Raw genomic sequence first — 23,811 nt, 5'->3', positions numbered from 1 at the left:
TATCAGTTTTAGGAAGGAGGGAATATGGAAATTGAGATCCAGCCTTACGGACTCGGCGGCTTCCCTGGATGTGGGACTTTCAGTGCTAAAACCAAACAGTCCTGGGCGAACTGGACACTTGGTCAACCCAGAACTTGAGTCCACTTGTAAAATATTCGCGTTTCCCTAAGGGCGTGAGGACCCCAATTTGAAGATTGCTGTTCTCACAAAAAAATTTCTACAGTAACTTCAGTTTACACTAACCACTCTCTCCCTTACTTTGTGTTAATTACTATATGCTTAGTAAAACGTTATTACCAAGTGAATGGAAGTTCTCTAAGCATTTGGCATCCAAGTTGGAAATGTGATACTGTAAGGCGGTTGTTATAGTTTGCTAGTTGTTTCCTGTTGTAGATGTTATCTACCACACACTCTTCCCACCCCCCACTACTCTACCCCAGGGCAGAAACACTTGTTCTATTTCTTTCAAATGCTATGTAGCGTGCTCTGTCCAGAAGTCAGCCAATGTTTGTTGAGAGGATGAATGAATGTGTAAATTGATAGTTAGCTAAGATAATTTGACCTTCGTACCGTTCTGTTTCTTTTCCTTTCTTTTCTGTTTGGGTTGTACGTTATAATATGATATGAAGGGGCTGCTTGCAGAACTACCTGGAATGTTCTTGGAGAAATCAGGATTATAACAGAGGTGTCAGACAACTGCAGAGAGGCAAATATTCAAAAAAGGAAAAAAGATAAATTCTAGAATCTCAAATCACTCAGTTTCTAGTTATTTGCCAGGAAAATTTTAAACTGAATTATTAAGCAGAATGCATGTGAGCTCCTAGAAAGGAAACAGATGATCACAATGGCCAGAGTGGGTTCCAGTAAAACAACTTGCAGAGAACATACAGCCATCTGGAAGCGGTACATATCCTGTGCCATCAGGGCGGGCAGTTACATCTGGCCTTTCACCTTCCAGGATAAGAAATGTACTTTGACCATGCCAACTAAAACACAGAAGCCTGTGGTAAGCCCCAGAATGCCAAATGCCCTAAAAAAGTAGCTCACCTAGATGGGAAATAATTAGCATATTCTCTCTCTATAGTCTAGCTATTTGGGAAGTCAAAATGTAATCAGAATCCACATCATTGATTTACCACGAGAAATCATAGTTGCAGGGACTGACCTACCGCTTTCAACATCATCAATATTCTCAAATCATGTAGTCAGACCTGCCTGGGAGTCGGAAAGGTCCTTGATGCGTGGTCTCAGAACAAGGGAATTTGCGCAAATTAATAAGTTGATTGCCTAATAGCACCAAGTTGAGAGTTAGTTTATCTCAATACAAATACTCAAAGTCTGTTGGGCAAAGATTTATCTTTTCTTTCTTTCTTTTTTTAATTGAGGTAACTTTGGTTTATAACACTGTACAGGTTTCAGGCGTACAACGTTTTAATTCAACATCTGTATTTACCACAGCATGTTCACTACCAAAAGTGTAGTTTCCATCCATCACCATATAGTTGACCTATTTACCCATTTCGCCCTCCCTCCACCTGCTTCTGAACAGTGCTGGGATAAGTATTGCCACATTTGTCTCTGTGACTCTCCTCTTACTCTTCCAAAGTTGATTGACACATTCTTTCAAACTAGCTACTATGCAGACTTGGTAGATGGGAGCTGAAATTCGCTCCCCTGTGCTGTGACCCACTGTGAATTGCTTCTGCTGTTCAGCGGTGCAATTTACCTGATCCGCAAGTGCTTGTAGGTACCTGTTATAGTTCTTAAGTACTTATTACATAAATTTGCTCATATTACTCTTACTTCCTACCTTGTAAATGAGTTTTCTAGCCAGGGAATTATAATAATCCCTATGTATTTTGATTTCGTCAAAGCTTTTGACAGAGTATTGTGGGAAAATGTGAGCCAGCCAGTTGAACTACTGTTGTTTTTTTTTTTTTCCTTTTTCTCCCCAAAGCCCCCAAGTACATAGTTGTATATTCTTAGTTGTGGGTCCTTCTAGCTGTGGCATGTGGGACGCTGCCTCAGCGTGGTTTGATGAGCAGTGCCATGTCTGCGCCCAGGATTCGAACCAACGAAACACTGGGCCGCCTGCAGCGGAGCGCACAGACTTAACCACTCGGCCACTGGGCCAGCCCCCTACTGTTGTTTTTTTTTTTGCTTTTATCTCTTATTGTTCTTTGAAGTATACAAATAACACAGAAATAAATTCCATTGTACAAAATTCGAACAATACAGAAGTATACAGAGTAAGATTTAAATGTTGGCCTTGACCCTCTTCATATTTTCACTCTGTCCAGGGATGTCCTCTATTTTTGGATATAGCTAATATCTTGAGTTTATTAATTATAATTCAGTATCTCTGCTTATGTATCTCTAATCTGTCAGTTGTGAATGGGGTGTGTTAAAATCAACTATAACTGTTGATTTACCTATTTCTTCCTGCATTTCTGTCAGTTGTTACTTGATATATATATATTTGTGTGTGTGTGTGTGTGTGTGTGAGGAAGATTGGCCCTGAGCTAACATCTGTGCCCATCTTCCTCTATTTTGTATATGAGATGCCGCCACAGCATGGCTTGATGAGTGGTGTGTAGGTCCTCACCCGGGATCTGAACCCACAAACCCAGAGTTGCCAAAGCGGAGTGTGCAAACTTAACCACTACACCACCAGGCTGGCCTCTTTTGCTTGATATATTTTTGAGGCTGTATTTTCAGGTGCAAAAATATGTTTATGATGATTGTCTTCTTCTCCTATTGTTCCTTTTATCATTTAGCAAAACACAATAAACTTTAAAGACAAACCAAGCAAGCTTTCTTCTTGAGAAGTTGGAAAATGAACACTAGGGCAAAACTGAAGAAATGAGAAGGAAGAAAATAAAAATGATAGGAACAAAAATTAATGAAATGGAGACTTGAAAAGAATATAGATTCACACCCATTAAGATAGTGATTATAAAACAAAAACAAAACAGAAAATAACAAGTTTTGCTGAGGAGGTGGAGAAATTGGAACACTTCCTTGTGCTCTGTTGGTGGAAAGGAATGTAAAATGGTGCAGCTACTACGGAAAACAGTATGACAGTTCCTCAAAAAATTAAAAATAAAATTACTGTATGATCCAGCAATTTCACTTCTGGGTATATACCCAAAAGAATCAAAAGCAGGATCTCAAAGAAATATTTGTACACTCGTGTTCATGGCAGCGTTACTCACGTGAGCCAAAAGGTGGAAACAACCCAAATGTCCATCAACAGACGAATGAATAAACAAAATGTGACATATGCATACAAAGGAATATTATTCAGCCTTAAAAAGGAAGGAAATTCTGACACATGTTGCAACATGGATGTACTTTGAAGACACGCTAAGTGAAATAAGCCAGACACAAAGGACAAATACTGTATGATTTTATTCATATGAGGAACTTAGAATAGTCAAATTCATAGAGACAGAAAGTTCAATGGTGGTTGCTAGGTGCTGGGGGTAGGGGGAACAGGGAGTTATTGTTTAATGAGTATAGAATTTCAGTTTTGCAAGATGAAAAATGTTCTGTGGATGGATGGTCGTGACGTTTGCACAGCAATGTGAATGCACTTAATGCCACTGAACTGTATACTTAAAAATGGCTAAAATGGTACATTTTATGTGTTTTATCACAATTTTTTTTATAAATAAATAATTTTTTAAAGGATATAGATGGGGTGGCCTGGTGGCATACTAGTTAAATTTGTGCGCTTTGCTTTCGTGGCCCAGGGTTCGTAGGTTCAGATCCCAGGCACAGACCTAGCACTGCTCTTCAAGCCATGCTGACGTGGCATCCCACATAAAGTAGAGGAAGACTGGCACAGATGTTATCTCAGCAACAATCTTCCTCAAGCAAAAAGAGGGAGATTGGCAAGAGATGTCAGCTCAGGGCCAATCTTCCTCACACACACAGACAAAAAGGTACAGAATATGAAAAAAAAAACCTAAAAGCTGGTCTTTGAAAAGATTTTTAAGTTAGGCATACTTCTGGCAACACTGATCAAGAACAAAAAGAGAGTTGAGTGCAAATAAAATATAGAACAAAAAAAGGGAAAATATCTAGACACATAATGGAGATTTAAAAATAATAAAAGAGGGCTCCTGGGGCCAGCCCCATGGCCGAGTGGTTAAAGTTCCAGATGCTCGGCTTCAGCAGCCCAGGTTCGCAGGGTCGGATCCCAGGCATGGGCTCATCAGCCACGCTGTGGAGGCATCCCACGTGCAAAACAGAGGAAGATCGGCACAGATGTTAGCTCAGGGCTAATCTTCCTCCAGCAAAAATAGAGGAAGACTGGCAGTAGATGTTAGCTCAGGGTGAATCTTTTTTCTTCTTCTCCTTCTCCTCCTCCCCCTCCGCCTTCCCCTCTTCCTCCTCATTCTTCTTCTTCTCCCCAAAGCACCCCCAGCACACAGTTGTATATTCTAGTTGTAGATCCTTCTGGCTCTGTTATGTGGGATGCCACCCCAGCATGGCCTGATGAGTGATGCCATGTCCACACCCAGGATCTCAATAGGTGAAACCCCAGGCCACCAAAGCAGAGCATGTGAACCCAACCACTCGGCCACGGGACCAGCCCCGGGGTGAATCTTCCTCAAGTGAAAAAAGAGGAAGATTGGCAGTGGATATTAGCTCAGAGTGAATTTTCCTCACCAAAAAAGAAAACCAACCCACCCATATATATACGTATACTATAATAGACGACTCCCATTCAGGAATAGACGTAGTGAGACTTCCAGGGCACTTCTGTAGCACTGACGCACAGGAGAAGTATGAATGACTGTTCCAGAAGGGGAGGAAGAAGGCTGCTCTTCTTGTCCCCTACCATTGGCCCCATGGTCATGCAGGTGGATCTTGAGCTTGCCAAGTACTTCTTTTTCAAAAGGACCCCAAACAGTATCCAAGAAGTCATTGTTGCAGGTGTAGATGACAACTCCTGAGAGATAGGGTTCAAGTGTTGGAGTGAAGACGATCCTACTCTATATCCACTTCCTCTCCCCATCTCTGTGGACAGAGCCAATCTCACCCAAATGGGACTGTGCACGGGCTTCTTCCTTAACCAGCAACAGTGGGGGCTGATGGGGCTGTGCTGAAACAAAACCCAGGAAGAGGAGAACCTGTCATCAGGACTAGAGGCCAAGGTGGAAGCCACAAGGCTCAACTTCCTTGAATGAAGACTAGTACCTATGTCCTACTCAAGAAGTAGATATCCCAAACCAACTTCAAAAGAGAAGGCATGATAGGGGGCCGGCCCTGTGGCCGAGTGGTTAAGTTCGCACGCTCTGCTTCTGCAGCCCAGGGTTTCGCCAGTTTGAATCCTGGGCATGGACACGGCACCACTCGTCAGGTCATGCTGAGGAGGTATCCCACATGCCACAACTAGAAGGACCCACAACTAAAAATACACAACTATGTACCGGGGGTCTTTGGGGAGAAAAAGGAAAAATAGAATCTTTAAAAAAGAGAAGGCATGATAGAGAAGCTGTGCCTTCACCCGTCCGCTGCCTTTGTTCTCCCTGAAGCCCACTCAGATCAGTGTGGCAGAACCTGCCCTGCTATATCTAAGGCTTGGCTGATGAAGATGAAGCCCGAGGCTGGGAGAAAGTTCTAGTTCACAGAGCTGCCCTTACCCATGCATCCAAATAGTGCCAGACAGCAGAGATAGCCAAGCACAGCATGGATCAGAGCTGTGCCCCAGAGACGAGTCTTAGCATGCAGAACCCTACTACCCTCAAGACAAGCTTGCTGAGTCCCAGTCTGCCTTCTCTGCTGCCTGCTAGGGAACTTGTGCAAGAAGTTCGAGCACTAGAAACCGCCCCTGCACCTTTTGGCCTGGGAAGCACCACTCCTTGTACATTAATCTCACTCTCTCCTGGTTCACCACTTAGGGCTTTGTGGGCATTGTTTTTCACATATAAGTTTCTTTCTATGCCAGCATCCCTACTGTGGATGCAATGCTGAAGTGAAAGTCTGAGAATCCCAGGTTCATCTGACCATGACTTCGCAGTCCTTCTGAGGACTGAGCCTTCAGGTGGAGGAGTTCCCTGTGGGTGTCCAGGTCCCCTAACTCTGGAATGAACTTGGGCACAGGAAGATCTCTTTCTATGTGGCTGCAGGTATGACTTTAATACCTGCTTTCTTCCTTCTCTGTGTCCTGCCAAGGCTCAGAAAAGTTGGAGGCAGATCACCCTCCTTCCCTGATAGGTAAGTTCCTACAGAAGGAAAGACGTCATACCCATTTTCCATCTGATAAGGGCTTTCACGGGTTCCCCTATAAGTCTGGCTTTGGCACTGATGTCGTTAAATTTCAGATGGCCTCTGAATGGGATGTTCTGGAAGAGGCCTGTCTTAGCAACAACTTAATGTCTTCTAAGAAAGAGAATATTGAATTGAAAACCTAAGAATCCTCACCACTCATTCCATAGTCCACTGCTCATCTCACAGTCGGTTAGAATGCGAGAAACTCTCAGCTGCCCAATTAGCCTCCTAGTGGTGGTAGAGTTTTCTGTGGGTGGCTTTTTAAAAAAAATAATTTAATTGTATAACATTGTGAAATTTCAGTTGTACATGATTATTTGTCACCCACCATATAAATGTGCCCCTTTACCCCTTTATGCCCACCCCCCACAACCCTCTTCCCCTCTGGTAACCACTAATCTGTTCTCTTTGTCCACATGTTTATCTTCCACATATGAGTGAAATCGTAAGTGTTTGTGTTTCTCTGTCTGGCTTAATTCGCTTAACATAATACCCTCAAGGTCCATCCATGTTGTTGTGAATGGGACGATTTTTGTCTTTTTTATGGTTGAGTAGTATTCCATTGTATATATATCCCACATCTTCTTTATCCAATCATCAGTCACTGGGCACTTGGGTTGCTTCCACATCTTGGCTATTGTGAATAATGCTGCAATGAACATGGGGTGCATAAGTCTCTTTGACTCGTTCCTTTCAAGTTCTTTGGATAAATACTCAGTGGTGGGGTAGCTGGGTTGTACAGTATTTCTATTTTTAATTTTTGGAGAAATCTCCATACTGTTTTCCATAGTGGCTGCATCAGTTTGCATCCCCACCAACCATGTAGGAGGCTTCTGTGGGAGGCTTTTTGAAACTGGTCTGAGGGTCTTGAGACAGGAGCCTCTGTGTCACGACTGTTAGCTCATAACTTGAAGGTTGGCATTGGATACCTTCAGAGTAGCGACATATATATGGAAGTACAAAAGACAGTTTTGTTATGTCTGAAAGACATGGAGTTTTTGCTCTACTTGGCCCTGAACTAACATCTGTGCCCATCTTCCTCTACTTTATATGTGGGATGCCTACCACAGCATGGCCTGCCAAGCGGTGCCATGTCCGCACCCGGGATCCGGGCCAGCGAACCCCGGGCCGCCAAAGTGGAACATGTGCACTTAACTGCTGCATCACCGGGCCGGCCCCAGGCCCAGAGGTTTTACAAGTAAGTTTTACCAGAATTTCAAAGAAGAGTTAGTTCCTATCTTGTATAAAAAGTTGTTTCAGAAAATAGGATCAGGATTGGGGGACAAGGGACACGCAAGATGGTTCTGCTGCAGGCAGAGTTTGTAACTTGAGGGCAGCAGGGGCTCCTGTGGGAAGCTCTCTATTCCTCCAGTCTTCCTCCTCCTAACCAGCTGTATGAAGGATATGATGCAACGCCGCAAACATCCTGGTCCTTTCCTTCAGAGACAGCATCTAGCAAGGGGTCAGACAGGCGAGAAACCCACTGAGGCGAAACAGCATAGCGTGAGGGGTAGCCCTCCAAGCCCAACGGACTGCCTGGGTTTTCATCACCTCCACCACTTACTGGATGTTCGATCCTGGGCACGTTATTTTGCCTCCTGATACGTCAGTTTTCTCACCTGTAAAATGAGGATATAAGAGTCTTTTTTCTTATAAGATTGTTCTGAGAAATAAAGAAGCTAATACACACAAAGTGCTTAGCACAGTTCCTGGTACAAAGTGATCGACGAACATTGACCTGTTAGGAAACTAGCCAGGGTGTGGTCGCGCATCAACTGGGGCGCCAATCAAACAGGGAGACGTGGGCCCTGGGCTCTGTGGGCTTTGAAGTCCTCCCAAATGACAGGGATGACCCGAAGGATGGGCGGTCTTTCCCCTGGCAGAGCTGGTGGAGGCATCGGGGGAGGAAAGGTAAAGTAAAAGCACTGGGCCGGAAACAGGAGGCATGCTTGAGGGATGAGGGAGCCCTGGGGCTGGAAGGTCATGTTCACTGGCAAGAGGAGCAAAGGTCGTCTCAGGGATGTGCACAGTCAGGTTTCTGGCACAGAGGAGGAGGTTCAGGGCCCCCATGGACTTGAGCCCCAAAGATGAAGTCGCAGGTCTATCACGGGACTACTGTCAGGGTCAGGCAAGGCTCCAGGAAGGAAGCTGCCTTCCCACCATCCTCCTGCCTTCTTCAGCAGGGGCCTCCTCCCAGGGCTTGGCCACTCCCATCATCCAGCACCCCCACCCCTCAGCCGGCTGGGAGGCAGGCAGGAGGTTTTTGCGGGGGCTGTGCCGGGTGGGCGGTTTTCCCGGAGCAAGGAGCAAAGCAGGACTGAGTTGGCGCCAGCTGCCTCAGATATAGACATAGCTGACTGGATGACCAGCTTGCCCCAGCTAGCTTGAGCCCAAGGGCTCCCTCGGGCACTGTGTTGCTGTCCTGGGGGCTTCAGCACCACACCCCAAGGGTGTGGCGTGTCACAGAAGGAGGCCAGAGGGGCAACAGCCATGCCAGGAATGGGGCAGAGCCTGGCTAAGGCCAAGCCACGGTTGCTAGCAGGCACTGACAGGAAGAGGAGCCGCCTGAGCAGGACAAGGCAGGACCTGTGGGAAGAGACCAGCTGGAGCAATGAAAGGTGGAGCAGAGCTGCCCCTAGCCCGAGAGGGGCCAGGGCCAGAAGCCTGGCTCATGGCAGGGTAAGGAAATACTGGACACGCAGAGGGAGCTGGGGGAGGTAGAGGTTGAAGGAGCTGACATGTCACCTCTGATGGCAGAGCTTCACTCAGTATTACCATTCCTGCCCAAGAAAGGGGCCACTGGCCCCTTTGACTCCAAGGCTCCATGCCTGAGTGGTTGGGACAAATCAGAGCTGGTCTTAACTGGCTCTCTGAGATGCACCAACTCACTTCTCTCAAGGAAACTGGGGCCTGGGGAGTGATGCGGATTTCCCAAGGCCCCAGGGCAGCAGTCAGCAGCAGAACCAGGACTTCAGCCTGTGTGTTTTGACCCCCGATTTGGTGTCCTTTCCTTTTTGCCACAGCTACCTCTTCATCTTGGGACCTGGCTGGGCCAAGGGTCAGCCCCACAGAGGAGGGCGAGGGCTGTGGTTCCCGTGGCCCCACAGCACCCCGCTAAGCAGGATTCAGACTTGAGTGTGGATGGAGCAAGGGCTAGAGGAGAGAGTACAGGATTCTCAGGGTCTGAGCCAAGCTTTGCTGTCCTGCTGCCATCTGACCCCAGGCAAGGCCTTCTCTCTATTTCCTCAGCTGTAAAGCGGGGCAGGGCTAAGAGTGGACAAAGAGAGAGCAGGCCCTTTGGTTTCTGCCATTCAGAGCACCACTACTCTTGTAGGAAACCTCGCACTAGAATGCTCTTAGAAACCAGGAACAGATGGGGATCCGCTCAGATGCACTCACCTGGGGTCCTCTGTGCAGACTGAGGCCAGTCCTGAGAACGCTGCGCGGGAGCGGAGCCGGGTGAGGACACTGCGCCAGGCCTTCCTGGCCCTGCAGGCTGCTCTGCCTGCTGTGCCGCCCAACACCAAGCTTTCCAAGTTGGACGTGCTGGTGCTGGCCACCAGCTACATAGCCCACCTCACCCGCACGCTTGGCCACGAGTTACCTGGCCCCGCCTGGTCACCCTTCCTGCGCGGACTCCGCTACTTGCACCCTCTCAAGGTAGGCCACGGGCCCAGGACCTCGGGGAAGGGGGTTTGGGACGGAGGGACACTGGACTTGGGCTCCTTGCCCTGAGCAGAGCTAATATTGGGGACAGCTGCTTCCTGCTCTCTCACAGGGAGAACAGCGGAGGCTGGCTCTTGGGGCTGGGCTGACCCTGTGTTTCTCATGGGATGTGGTGGGGGTGGTGATTGGAATGCCTTCATAAGAATGTGGTTCCTCAAGAGGAGGGAAATTCAGGGAGGCACCAAGACTCTGGGGCGCTTAGAGGCAGGGGAGAAAAAGGAAGAGGTTGCAAGGCTTGAGCCTGAGAAAAGAAACCACACTGAGGAGAGTCCTAGATTCTGGGGGGCATCACCCCAACGTAGAGTGGCCTTAGTGTCCTCTGGACTTCTGCCTCAGGAAAGATCCCCCTTCGGCAGAACAATGGTCTAAGAAAGCATTACTCTACAAGCAACCAAGCTCACGGGAGGTGGGTGCACCCCTTCCCCCCACCCCACCCAGTGGAGGGGGAGGGGTGGGGACTGGGGCTGGGGGCAGGGGGGCTTCCTGCACGCACCACTTACCAGACTGCAGCCTCCCTTTCCTGAACCTCAGTTTTACTATGTGAAATGGAAGATAACATGAGCCTTCCTTCTCTTCCAGGGTAGGAAATGAGATCATGAAGGAAAAGTATAATTAACAATAATCACCATTGCAGTAACAGCTAACATTATTTGGGGGCTAAAGTTATGCCAGGAGCTGGGCTAAGTGCTTTAGTGCATTTTAATTTTTCAATCTGCACAAAAACCAAATGAGGATGACTTTACAGATGAGGAACCCGGAGTTTAGAGAGATCAGTAGCCACCAAGCAGGCCCAGGGGCAGCACGGCCAGCCGCTGGGGGCAGAGTATACCTGTGTTGTAAGGGAAGAGTCATCTTTGCCCTCTGAGGATAGCACTGTAATGGGGTCAACTTTATTTTTATGGAGGATGCTTTTCACCATCTCTCCCCTAAACATCATAGTTCTGAAAGTCTTGAAACTTGAGATTTTTTTCTTCCATGCAAATATAGCTAAAATGTAAGAATTTGAGACTAAATGGGGACGAGTCTGAAATGCCAATGGTGGAACCTGGTGCAGGATCTTGGGGAGACATAGTCATTTCCTAAGCTGTAAAATGACGGCCAAGGTAAAGCCCTTGCAGGTAGCAGGTGATGGATAAATCTATTGAAGAATGAACAAATGAGAGCCCAGTTAGGCTGAGAACTCTGGCAGCTGGGTGGGATACTTAGCTAAGAGCAGTGCCCCCTCAGCCCCAGGTGGAGGGGCTGCCAAGAGGAAGGCAGACTTTAGGGCAGAGTCAACCTGGCATTTTCTGGGAGTGCCCACTTTCCTGCTGGAAGGATGAACAATCCTGGGAGGTCCCTGCTTAGAGGAAGCAGATAGCACTGACATCTGGAGCCAGAGGTACTTGGGCCCCGGGCTAGGCGAGAGAAGGGGTGAGCACTGTCCAATGTCAGGAGGAGCTTCTCCTTGCCTGGCTCCGCTGCCCTCCCCACTGCCCAGCCCCTAGCTGCTGCCAGCTCTGCCATCCACCTCCCTCGCCACAGGGCCCTTGCTCTCCTCAGATGGCTCCTCATGTGCCTCAGCCAGGCTCAGTGGTCAGGAGAACATGTGGGGCTGTAAGTGGCGGTGAGCCTGAGAATACTGTCCCTAAAGGTATCATGTTGGGGAAGTGTCTCAGGGAGGAGGGCTAGGGAAGGCCCAGTTTTGGGTGCCAGGGACCACAAGGGGCTGCAATAGTGAGCATCACTCACTTCCCATCCCTGTGTCTTGCAGAAGTGGCCGATGCGATCTCGTCTCTATGCTGGAGGCCTGGGGTGCTCTGGCCTCGACTCCACCACAGCCACCACCTCAGGCCAAAGAACAAAGGAGGCAGAGGTTGGGGCCCACGTCTCTGGAGAGGCAGCTGCTCTCCTTCCCACCAGGCCACTCTCACCAGCTCTTGGTGACAAATGATCATCACACTCACCCTTTTCTCCTAGACTGCAACTCAAGCTTAGGGACCTGGATTCTCTACCAGGCCCTGCCTGTCTACACGCTGACTCTCACACGCTGAATCTGACTCAGACTCAGCTCCCAGGTTCCAGCACCCAGACCAGGCGAAGCAGCAGGCGTTTCTGTGATGGAGAATACTCAGGAGCACCAGGGAGCAAATCCTCAGCTCGGCACCCAGGGGATGACTCCCTAGTGGCTCTTTTGTGGCAGCTACAAGCGAAGTGGGAGAGGAAGAGGTTTGATTGGGTTGCAGCTTGTTAGGGCACCGCCCCTTGCTTTTTTCCCCTGAGGTTCGCACAAACCCTCTGGAGATTCCAAGAAGACAGACATTGCTGCGCAGGTACAGAGGGAGGGGCCTAGGTTGGCAGCGGCCGCAGGTGCTGCTGGGAAAGCCAAGAGCCAAACAGACTCTTGCAGTTGTGAGTGTGAACAGAGCCAGGCAGGGGTCGCATAGCCAGGGGGAAACTGAAGAAGAGAACTTGCTTTATTATGGCACCACAAGATGCTTCCTCAACGTCAAAGATACAGGGAAGAATTTAGGAGTCTTGTCTCTGCATTATGGTCTCTCCAGCTGCCCGTCGTCACTCCGTTTTCTCCCTCTCTGGGCCCTGCACTCTTCCACTTTTTTCTTGATATGAGTTATATTTACAGGTTAAGCCATAAAGTTTACATTGCTTACATTCCAGTTTCCAGAGAAAGTTTTGGATAGTCCCAGCTGCCTAGTTTGAGAAGATCTCACCCCCAAGCGGCTCTACCTTAGCTGAACCAGGTAGCGCCTTCAGGCCTTGCACGTGGAGGATATCGCTAGACTCAATTACATCCTGGAGGGACCTTAGAAGGAGAACGTGTATCTTTCCCAGGGAATGGTAATTACAGTCTTCTCTTTCCATTATGTTAGAAAACTAACCTCCAGGAAAAACGAGATAGGCCTGGGTTCAGTGGGTTCCTTGTATGATTTTGGCTTAGGGCTTCACTGGCTCTGGGGTTATTTCTACAATCAGTCTACAGATTAACTCTGTAGGGTTAGCTCCTTCTCACAGGCACTGCTTCCCAGGCTCTCCCTATGTCTTGCCACAAGGTGCCAGAAATCCAAGAGTCTTAGTGGAATTTATCTCTGGCCCTGAAGAAATAATTTGAGGGATAATCACAGAGTCTACACATGCTGAAAGTAACTTTCCAGATCAGGTGTAGCTTCATATCAGGCACCTGAAGTCTAGATAGAGAAGGAACCACTTTTTTGTTAAACTTCAGTGCCTCAGAGTGGGAGGGGATGGACTGGGCCAACTGGAGTCACAATAGGGGTGGCCTTAGACAGAAGCCACCACTGCCATTGTGAAAATACGTGAGATTCTGGGCACGCGGGGATGGCCAAGGGTCTGGGTTCTGGCGTGATGAGCTGCTGTTCCTCCACAGGGCTGGCCAGGGCAGCAGGGGAAAAGGGGCTGAGGGGGTGACTCAGCAAGTTGGGCTGGAGGCAGAAAAGGAGACACAGAACGTCCCAGCCTCGGCTGCATGGGATATGGGAGAGCAGCTGGACTGTGGCTGGGAGCCAAGAGGAGAAGTCTTGGCCAAGGCTGAACTCGTAAATCTCCCAAGTCTCTGCTGAGGGGCCTGGAGAGCTTGTGCAGAGCCGCCTCTGGGCAGCTGGACGGGGCCAGGCAGGGGCAGAGACCAGGTGTGGGTGGGCATGTACACAGTGTTCTCCACAAGACCATAAAAGTCCAGCTTGAGTGTTCTATTTTTAAAGCCAAATAGCAGAATCTTCCTGGTTGAGTTCAAGGGTGGCAGGAAGAGAAGCAGACAAATTTCTTCCTGAGCTGGTGGCACATAATCTTTTTCTGGGGATGAAACTGGGGAAGCTGGCTGTGGGTGTGCATTGGGGCTTCTCCTGGTTTGGTCTGGAACTTGCCCCACCCCACCCTGCTCAGACTCAAGCCTTTGCCTACAACATCAGACCCCTCAAGGGTGATCACATTACCCTGGTGGAGAAGACAAGAGGGCAAAAGAAGGATGAGGCCGGTGGAAGGCTGAGGAAGGGCAAGTGTCATTATAAGTTTCTAAGACTGCCTTGGGCTCTTTCCAGACAAAGCTATTTTCCTTAGTGGCTGAGACAGTTCTGTGGGGTCCAGTGACCATCTCCTCCAGCCGGAGAACACCCAGCGCAATCAGGCCAGGGAGCAAACGGGCCGCAACGGGGCAGGTGGAGCCAAGAGAAGGACGAACGCGTGAAGGGGGAAAACCAGAGGAAGCATCAGGTCAGAGACTTGCATCCACAAATGAACCAGAACCAGGAGTAACTCCCTTTGCCTCTGCAGCAGAGAAAGAAAAACACCTTCTCGTTGGGAGACGGCTGAGATTCAGGTCCAATGATGGCTTTTATTCTCCAGGAACAGGGGTAAGTGGGAAAGAGGCTCCAAAAGGCAACAGGAGCACAGGTGACAAAATGACACTCAAGTCACTGGCTCAGGAGTCAGAGGGATGGCTGGTCCACTTGGTTATCTGGTACCACCCTCGGAATCCCCAGGTGCCCGTGACTCGAGGTGGGGGTGGAGGCAGTGAGGTGAGGACAGCTTCCTCAGACTTGGATGTGCTTGCGCTTTCTGAGGAGCAGCAGAACAGCAGGGCAGAGGCCTAGATGCACTGTGGGAGGAACAGAGCTGGCCAAGGGTATCTAAGTGTGAGGGTGGAGACTGGAGATTTTACCAAATTGGGAACTAGAGTAATCAGAAACAGAAAATCTAGTCTTCTCTGAGAAATTCCTTTTCTCTTCCTCTGGAAGGAGCCCAGCTAGGATGAGTCAGATGGTGCTGTCCTCTCCCTTTTGTGGGGCAAGCTCTAAACCCAGGGCCCCTGCAAGCTTATATTCTAGATCAAGGGCTGGCAAACTGTGGCCGGGGGGCCAAATATGGCCCCCCTTTAAATAAATTTTTATTGGAATAGTCACACCCATTTGCTTACATGTGATCTACGGCTGCTTTCCTGATACCATGGCGGAGTTGAATAGCTGCAACAGACTGTAAAGCCTACATTTTTACAGAGTTCCTGTGAAGGAACTCTGGCCACTTACAGAAAAATCTGCTGACCTTTGCTCCAGATCAGAGATATTCAAAGTGTGGTCCTGGAACCCTGGGGGTCCCTGAGACCCTTTCGGTGCTCTAAGTGGCCAAAATTATTTTCATAATACAAAATGATATTTGCCCTTTTTTACCCTTATTCTCTCACTGGTGTAATGGAATTTTCCAGAAGTCATATGACATGTGATATTGCAACAACAGAGGGCATGTAGAAGCAGGTAGGAGAATCCAGCTATCTCTTACAACAGACGTTAAAGATATTTGCAAAAATGTAAAACAATGCCACTTTTCTCACTAAATATTTTCCAGTATGGAAAATAATTGTTTTTCATAAAAATGTTAGATATATTCATATCTAGTGGGCTAATTAATGTTATTTTTAAATAAATATTTTTTTAATTCTCTATTTTAATTTGTAATATGGTAAATATCAATAGAAATATCCATATAAGCAAAAGCTCCTAAGAGGCCTACTTTTTTAAGAGTATAAAGGGGTCCTAAGATCAAAAATTTTTGGAATCTCGTCTCTAGACTAGATCGGTGATGGTCAAAGAAAGCACCTACCCAACCCCCATGACCCTTGTATGCGACAGCTCTACCGTCTGCCTAGGGAAGACAGTGAATCAGTCCCCGTCTTCGAGAGACAAAGGGTTTGGGGTGAGGGGAAGTGCCTGGCAGAGTGTGGACAGAGGCCTGGGTCCTGAGTCCAGATCACAGTGAGGTCTCCTGGAGGATGAAGGTGGGGCTGCTCCCCTGGTGGGCTGAGCCTTCCTCAGGCACTGCCATGGCCTCCTTGTCTCTGCTGCCCCTCAGCATCCCATTACTCATCTTCTCTGGAAACATAGCAGTGTCCATGGAGAGGTCCTGAGAAGCACAGAACAAAGGCAGCGGGGTGGGGTGAACATGAGACAAAGGGGTGCTAAAGGAACCCATGCGGAAAGGGTGAAAGACCCTGCTTTGACCTCGGCTAGAAAGGAGATCAGCAAGAAGGGGGCAGGGGAGAAAGGGGGGAGCAGAGCACAGGGGTGTGGGGACCAGCACACTGTGCGCCTCTCCAGGCTAAGACCCTTCTGCCCACCAAGCCAGCACTGCCCTGTGGGAAGGAGCCGGGGCAGCTGCTGTGGGACAGTCCAGGCTCAGGCAAATAATCAGCAAAACGGGTGCTGGGGGAGGACAAAGAAAGGGATGGAAGGGAACCTGGAAGGTGCACTAGGAGTCTGGACAGGGAAAGGAGGAGCCAATCTGCACAACATAGGTCCTACCTGGCTACAGCTTCTGGAGTGAAGTCGCTTCTGAAAGGACATGGGCAGGAGGGCAAGGAGTTTTGGCAACACTGGGTAAATGGTCCGAGGGTTCAGGGTCTGGCCCCGCATTCCCCCTGAAGGTAAAGACGCTTCTGAGTCTCCTACCATGGAACCAGTGCACACCCAGCAAGCCCTCTGCTCTCGGGGCTCTGAGTCCCCAGCCCCACCCACCTCGCAGAGCTCAGCCAAGAAGCCTGACTGTTACAGACACCCAGGAGCCCAGAATTCCCTGAGCTCCAGACCCCAGATTCCCTGAGCTCCCTCCCTCAGCCCTTCCTTGTTTCTCTGTGCCCCCACTCCACACCCCCTCACCAGTGAGCAGGCTGCCTGGTTCCCCAACCCCCACTGGATTCGCCACCAACCACAGGTCCCCGTGCTCTGGCCAGCAAGTGGCCTCCAAAAGAACTGCCACAGTCCCTGCTTCGATGATGAGAAACCCCAGGAGTGAATATCTATCTCCTCTTTGTTGAACCTGGGTTTCCTTCTCCCCCCACCCTGAGGTTGGCTGCTGGAGGTACCTGGGAAGTGAGAAGGGGTGTTCCCCCTCTGTGAGGGCTCTGCCTCCCCAGCCTCAAGTTGGGATGGGAGCCTTTCCAACATGGCAAGGGGTCAGCCGCTGAGCAGCGAAACAAAGGACAAGGGACCACCTCAACTGCCTAGGGCAGGAGCTGCAGGATTATGGGTAACCCCAGAGGAGATAATTGAAAGATAGAGGAGCTGACCACCAGCCACCAGTGAGACATTAGTGGAGACTGAAGCGGTCGCTAAGGACCAATCCCATTGAATAAGCTGAGAAGTTATGAAGGGGTAAAGACGATTGAGGGTTTTTAACCTACAAAAAATTATGATCCAGGAATCAAGATAGAAACAATCCTCCACATTAAGGATGCTGGAAGGAGAAAAAAGAAATCGGGCTGACCCAAATAACAACAGTGATATCAAGGTTTCAGCGGGTGAGAACCTCTGCGTTGGGTTCAAGTTGGATGAAAATACGTTTTGTGTCACACATCGCAGAAGCCACAGCTAACAGCCTGGTGGCTGCCAGAGCCCCTGGAGCTCTGGAGTCCTGGTGAAAATACGGGTCACACGCTCTCTAAAGATGCAAACTTTGAATAAGGCTTGGGGAGGGAGCCAGCCATAACTGATGCACCCACGATAGGTGAATGTAAAACTGTCAAGCTCTGATATGCTCTGAGAAGAAACTCAGCAGCATAAACCAGAAGGTGAAGCAAAGCTCAGCCATAGTCGCTGACGTGTGGGCGTGTGCCAAGCCTACTGGGAAGGGCTCCATCTCATCACAAGAAGCCGTTGGCCCTGACGCTGGGAGGGTTGCCAGATGTGGGATGTGCCAGTCAGCAAAGCTCCTCTTCCTTCACATGCCAAGGCTGGTTCAATGTGATTAGCACAGTTGTATTACTCCACCAACTGGCCAAGGAGGTGAGGCTCCCTTTTGATCAGCCTCACCAGGTGCCTATCGGCAACAACATGCTGCCACCATTATTTCCCTAGACATAAGGGCAGGCCAGGATAGACCTATTTTGCTTTTGGAAGGTCATTATGAAGATATCCCTCATACATTACTATAAAACGAATATCTGCTTGTGCCTTTGAAAGGTAGGTTCTACTTGGGGAAAAAAATGGAGTTACTAAAAAATTGTGAAAATACTAGGCTGTGTTTTGAGGATTACAGCACCCAGGATTAACAGATTTTCATGGGGTTCCTGTTATGTGTGAGCCATATATGGGGGCACTGGGGAAGAAGACTGGGTAGCCTTTTTTAAAGGGCAGTGACAGTTTGTAGACGAGATCTTGATATTGCAAATCTTCCCAAGAAACCAGCTGTTGGAAACACTGCCAGTGAAGCGATGGGGTGTGTTATTAACGCCATGCTTATTTAAGACCTAGAACGGAAAAGGGCTGGCCTCACACATACTAAAAGAAGCCAGAGCCATCAGCAGCCTCCCAGAAAATAGTAAAAATCCTAAGTCAATCATTATATGTTGATCCTCCTAAAGCCCTTTTAAGAAGGAGAAAAGTGTTCTTTCTAGCTTGAGAAGACAGAAATTGGCAGGGCTTTTTGCCCCATCACCTTTACTGGAGGATTTTTTTCTGTAAAGCATTGCAAGAAATCTTTGTAAAAGGTCAGAACTGGAATTATCCAGAAGCTGCCCACAATAGACCTAAGTTGACAAAGTATCTATGTTGAAATATCTTCTCTGTCTTTACCAGAATCTTCTCCACTTAAATTTACATCCCCAAGCCAGAGAGATCATCTAGTTTGAAACAACTTCTAGCTCTTCTTAAATTGCAACATTGTGAAGGAAGATGGCCCTGATCTTAAAAGAAGGGTATTAACAGGGTTGATCAGTTCTCTCTCGCCTTTGTTTTCTCTCAAGTTAAGGTGGTTCTGGATGACCGTCTCATTATGCAGTGCAATAATTGCTATCCTTACAAAGCTTTCATTCAATCTGTGCTCAGTTATGGCAACTATGCAATTTATAGAAGGATTTTCTTCAGAGACACCTTAAACAAACATGAAGGAAAGAGAAAACTTGGGTTTGTAAAACATACTTAACCGACTGCTGAAATAGAAACTACTTGCCTTATGGGGCTCCTGCATGAGTGACATATCTTCTAAGAAGAATTTTAGAATTTCCATTCTGATAATATGGTGGACTAAATGTGCTGAGAAACCCTCCTGGCAGAGAACACTCAGAATGATGGATAAAATATTAAAAACATATTTTTAAATGTATTGCTGGGCTGGCAGAATTAAGGGAAAGAAATAGGAGAAAAGATAAGAAAGCATAAAACCAGAAATGGTAAGCCTGCACTGAGGCCACGTTGCGTTGGTAGCAACTGCAGATTCCTGGCGCCCAAGGCCAGGGTTTTAACAGGCCAAATTCAGGGACACCAGACAAAGCCTGGAGCCCATACAAAATGGGAAGTTGGATCAGAGACCCTGTCATAAAGCTGGAATCCTCAAAAGGCAACACCCTCAGTGAGTAAAAGAGACGTGAGGATACTTACCCAAATAGGTCTTGGCTCAGGTCCAGGGCTGGGGGAGTCCCCCAGAGATTTCCAAGCCCTTACACTTTTGGAGGCAAGAAAAAAAAAAAATCAAGTGATCTCAATTTAGTAGTGTTTCTAAGCCCAAGCAAGTACAATTCTTTTCTGGAAGAACATAGTTTAAATCCAGGCTTTGAAGCATTCCCATAGATAAAATTCCAACAAACTTGAGCTCATAGCAAACAATTATAAAAATCAGAAGGAAACATGCCACTATAAGCAAGTGACAGCAGAAACATTGAACTGTAGAATCACACTTGCAATGACTACAGATACTGTAATTTTTAGGTACATAATATACATTAAATATGTTTAATATGTTTAAAGAAATAAAGAGTATTTCAAAAAGACGATGCAGGAACCAGAGGCTGAAAATGACCAGGCAGAATTGGAGAAAAAATAGAATTTCTAGAAATTAAAAATATAATTTTTAATTAGAAACACAGTAGATGATCAGAAACTGTTGAAAACAGAACTAGTAAATCAGAAAAGAGATCTGAAGGAATTACTAGAATTCAGTACATATGGACAAAGAGATGGAAAACAGGAAAAAAAAGGAATATAACACAGAAGAATATCTTCATGACTCCGGAATAAGGAAATATTTCTTAAAGAAGACACAAATAGCTCTAACTCCAAAGGAAAGAATTGATAAATTGTACTGCATAAAATTAGGGGAATATTTATTCATCTTAAGATGCCATTGAGAGAGTAAAAAAGGCAAGTTCACAGACTGAGAGAAGATATTTGCAACACTTAAAATCAAAATGGCTTGTATCAAGAATCTATTAAAAATCCCCATAGAGAGGCTGGCCCAGTGGCGCAGCAGTTAAGTTCGCATGTTTCACTTCTCGGCGGCCTGGGGTTCACGGGTTCAGATTCCGGGTGTGGACATGGCACTGCTTGGCAAAAGCCATGCTGTGGTAGGCGTCCCACATATAAAGTAGAGGAAGATGGACATGGATGTTAGCTCAGGGCCAGTCTTCCTCAGCAAAAAGAGGAGGGTTGGCAGCAGTTAGCTCAGGGCTGATCTTCCTCAAAAAGAAAGAGAAAAGAAAAAAAGAAAAATCCCCACAGAGCAATAAGAAAAAGACTAACCATCCAATTGCAAATGGGCTAGAGACTTAATAGGCACTTTCCATAGAGGATATCCAAGTGGTCAAAGATGGTCAACTTCAATAATAATTGGAAATCTTCAAATTGAAATCACAATGAGATATCACTACACATTCACCAGAATGGTTAATATGTGTGTCTATTAAACCCAGCAAGTACACTCCTAGGTACATACCCACAAACATGAGTGCACAAGTGCATCAGGAGATATGCACAAGAATGTTCAAAACACCATTATCTATAATAGTCCAAGACTGGAAACTGTATTTGTTTCCTGTGGCTGCTGGGGATGGGCTTCTGCAAGCCTTACTTCTGTTTGCCAGTGGCACCTTGTTATGCCCTGCCAAAGAGGGTGCTGAAGGAAGCCTGCAAAGTAGGGGGAGAAAGGAGGGACTTGCTTCTTGCAGTTTGCTTCCCACTCCTGAGTGTCATGGTGGCAACAGCTCGTTACCCTGGCAGCTGCTCTTGGTTGAGTTGCCAACTTCCCCCTTCTCAGAGCCAGCCTTTATTGTGCGCCTCGTAGATACCGGCACCAACTGTCGGTTACTCCTTCCTTGTGGTCTGAGTTTCACTTCCCCACCCAGCTCCTCCTCCAAGCTTCTGGGTTCCAGTAACTCCCACCTCTTCCCTTTGTTAACTGCCACCCCTCCAGGGACTTCCTTCAATTGCCACCTCTACGTTTCCTAGACATTGCCTTTTGGCCTCTGCAGTCCTTGCAATAAATTCCCTCTGTTAAAGTAACTAGTATGATTTCTATGTTCCTGACTGATACACCATCCAAGGTTCAATTCTTTTGGCATCTGACCTGCCTCCTGACCAGGAATCCATTGAACACCACTCCTCTCTTAAATAGGCAACCTGAGGGCTGCGTGCAATAAGGTTTGCAATGCCCACAGCCTCCCTTGGTTCATTGCCCATGGCATCTTGACACAGTTACAGAAATCAACCAGAGCCAAAGAGGGCAGAGTGTCTTGGGTGTCTGCTGCTGTGACTGCTGGCCAGGAGGACAACTAGGGTCACACTAATTCTTGTGAACATTATCTGGCTGGATGTTTTTTTCTCCTGCAAATGTGCACAGTAAAATGGAATCTTTTCTAGAGTCTTCACAACCCTCTTCAGGTAAGTTGCTGAGGAGACCGAATTTGATAACATCAACTTCCAGAGGTGCCCTGCTGTTATTATGGCTACCATTGTGCGAGTGTGTGCTTAATAACGTCATTGTAAGGGCTGAGTCTTTAACCAGATTGTAAACACGTGTGCAGAGCTTGCCCAGCAAACAAACAAGAAGGTTGTGCAATTTGTGAGCAAAACAACGTGAGGTAAGACCTCGCTCGATGGGCCATGATCTTTCAGTGTTCTTCCCGCAGCAGGATTTACCCACCATCACAAATTCTTGTAAACCCAGTCTACTCTCCTTCTCTCAAAAAGTCCCTCACGGTATATAATTTTCCTAACCCGATTAAGTGCACGCCTCCATAGTTCCCGCCATTAAAATCTGTCTAAATAAGGCAGAACACAAGCTGCTTTTTCAAAAATCTATTTTTATTTACACATTAACTCAGAGTGTTCTCATAAGATTTTCCTAATGAGTATATTCTGGATTGTGCCAATCTTTTGATTCTGTCCAGAGGCCTAATCCAACATCCTGGGATCTCAGCTCCTGACCTCCTCAAATGCAATTTCCTGTTCCCTCACTTCAGCCACCCACTCCTATGGTGGTGCCTTTTTTACCTTGCCATCACCAATAACAGTACCGTCTCCAAAGCCTCTCTTTCTGATTTGATTTTTTGATCTCTGTCTCCCATCCTTCCATCTCCCTTAGGCTGGTGTTTGCAATCCAGTATTTCTTCAACCTCATTAAAACTTCTGATTCATTTACAGCCTTCTGTTTTACTAACCATCTTCCCTCATGTCCTCATTTCCTCTTTCCTCATCTCAGATGCTACGTTCATCATTATAATTGCTCCCTTGCAAATACCCTTTTCCCTTCCTCTCTCCACCTAATGTTTTTGCTTAGCAACATCCAGACCCTGTACTATCTTCCCACACCAGGCTTTGCCTGAACACAGCTGGTGATGAACACACAGCTGTGCTCACTGGCCTCCCTTGGAATTCTCACCATATCAAATAGGTAATCAACACTCTGTGGCAACCTTCCCTGATATGGTTTCCTTCCCACATTCTAACACATTTATTCTCCACTTCTTTTTTCTCCTCGAGACCTCTCAGCTTGCCTTCACCACTACTTCCCCAAAAAAACAAGAGCAATCAGGCAGGAACCCCTCCATCATTCCAACTACCATACCTACCAATTTCCCAGCTGTGTCCCCACCCTCACAGTGGATGAAGCCTGTCCTGTACGTGGGCCTCAATCCCACCCCCTCTTTCCCTTCTGAAAGGCCTCACTCCTAAAATGATTCCCTCTGCCTCCTTCTGCATCCTTAACTTTTCTCTCACCACTGAATCATTTTTGCCATTTACGTCAGCATACAAACACTCTCTAGCATCATTTCTCCCATGACCCCACACCCCCATCTCACTACCACCACATTTCTCTGTCTCACTTCACAGCAAAGCTTTAAAAAAGTACTCTCCAGTGTCTTTCCTCATTCACTCAATCACTCCAACGAGATGTCCGTTTCCACTTCACCTCTAGAATTGCACTGGTAAAAAGTCACTGATGGTTTCCCTTTGGCCAAATCCAATGTCCATTTCTATAGCAGTGTTTGGTTTTGTTTCAGGCATCATTTGAGACTTTTGACAACTCCAAAACACTTTTCTTCTCTAGGTTCCCTGCTGGTTAACTGTGCCTTCCTGGTCTTCTTCCTGGTTCTTCCTCCTCTGTTTCACTTCTAAATATAAAAGCAGCACTGAGAAAATTCACCAGGAAAACATCACTACAAGCAAAGTCAAAAGGCAAATGACAAACTGGATCACAGTGTTTACAGCTCAGGTCATGGACATAGTTAATAGTATCCCTAATATTTGATAATATCCCTAATATTCAAAGAGCTCCTAGAAATTAGTAAGAAAAAGACCAACAACCGGATAGGAAAATGGAGAAAGAATATGAACAGATGGATCTCAGAAAAGGGATACAAATGCCCTTTAACATACAAAGAGATAGACATAGTCATTAATAATACAGAGAAATAAAGATTAAAACTGTAATGAAATATCATTTTCAACTATGACGATAAAAATTCAAAAGTTTCACAAGGTGCTTTGTGGGAAAATAGGTCTAACATATTGCTGCGACATTAATATG

At 47.1% G+C, this 23,811-nt stretch overlaps 1 protein-coding gene and 1 long non-coding RNA gene across 2 annotated transcripts; one reads left to right on the top strand and one right to left on the bottom strand.

The window, feature by feature from the left end:
• Positions 1-519: 519 nt before the first annotated feature.
• LOC123286502 (uncharacterized) lies at positions 520-9,816 on the bottom strand. Its single transcript, XR_006528923.2, has 3 exons — positions 9,682-9,816; positions 7,847-7,901; positions 520-7,734 (listed from the first exon to the last, which is right to left on the bottom strand). It is a non-coding gene; the product is annotated as an uncharacterized lncRNA (long non-coding RNA).
• TCF23 (transcription factor 23) lies at positions 8,283-23,690 on the top strand. The gene is made up of 4 exons (XM_014850348.3): positions 8,283-8,961; positions 9,700-9,942; positions 11,762-14,375; positions 23,332-23,690. Exons 1-3 carry the CDS (start codon positions 8,773-8,775, stop codon positions 11,939-11,941), a joined length of 612 nt encoding a protein of 203 aa, XP_014705834.1. The 5' UTR covers positions 8,283-8,772; the 3' UTR covers positions 11,942-14,375; positions 23,332-23,690.
• The last annotated feature ends 121 nt before the right edge of the window (positions 23,691-23,811 follow it).

Source organism: Equus asinus, chromosome 6 (genome assembly GCF_041296235.1).
Source record: "Equus asinus isolate D_3611 breed Donkey chromosome 6, EquAss-T2T_v2, whole genome shotgun sequence".
NCBI lineage: Eukaryota > Metazoa > Chordata > Mammalia > Perissodactyla > Equidae > Equus > Equus asinus.
Note: the sequence above shows the minus strand (reverse complement) of the source record. Positions and strands in the feature narration are given on the sequence as shown.

Bases quoted from the DNA above. Each gene is read 5' to 3' on its own strand.
- TCF23 (XM_014850348.3), top strand. From the start codon at position 8,773: ATGCCAGGAATGGGGCAGAGCCTGGCTAAGGCCAAGCCACGGTTGCTA. The intron at 8,962-9,699 runs GTAAGGAAATAC...TCCTCTGTGCAG, and splicing joins GAAGCCTGGCTCATGGCAGG to ACTGAGGCCAGTCCTGAGAA. The intron at 9,943-11,761 runs GTAGGCCACGGG...TGTGTCTTGCAG, and splicing joins GCTACTTGCACCCTCTCAAG to AAGTGGCCGATGCGATCTCG.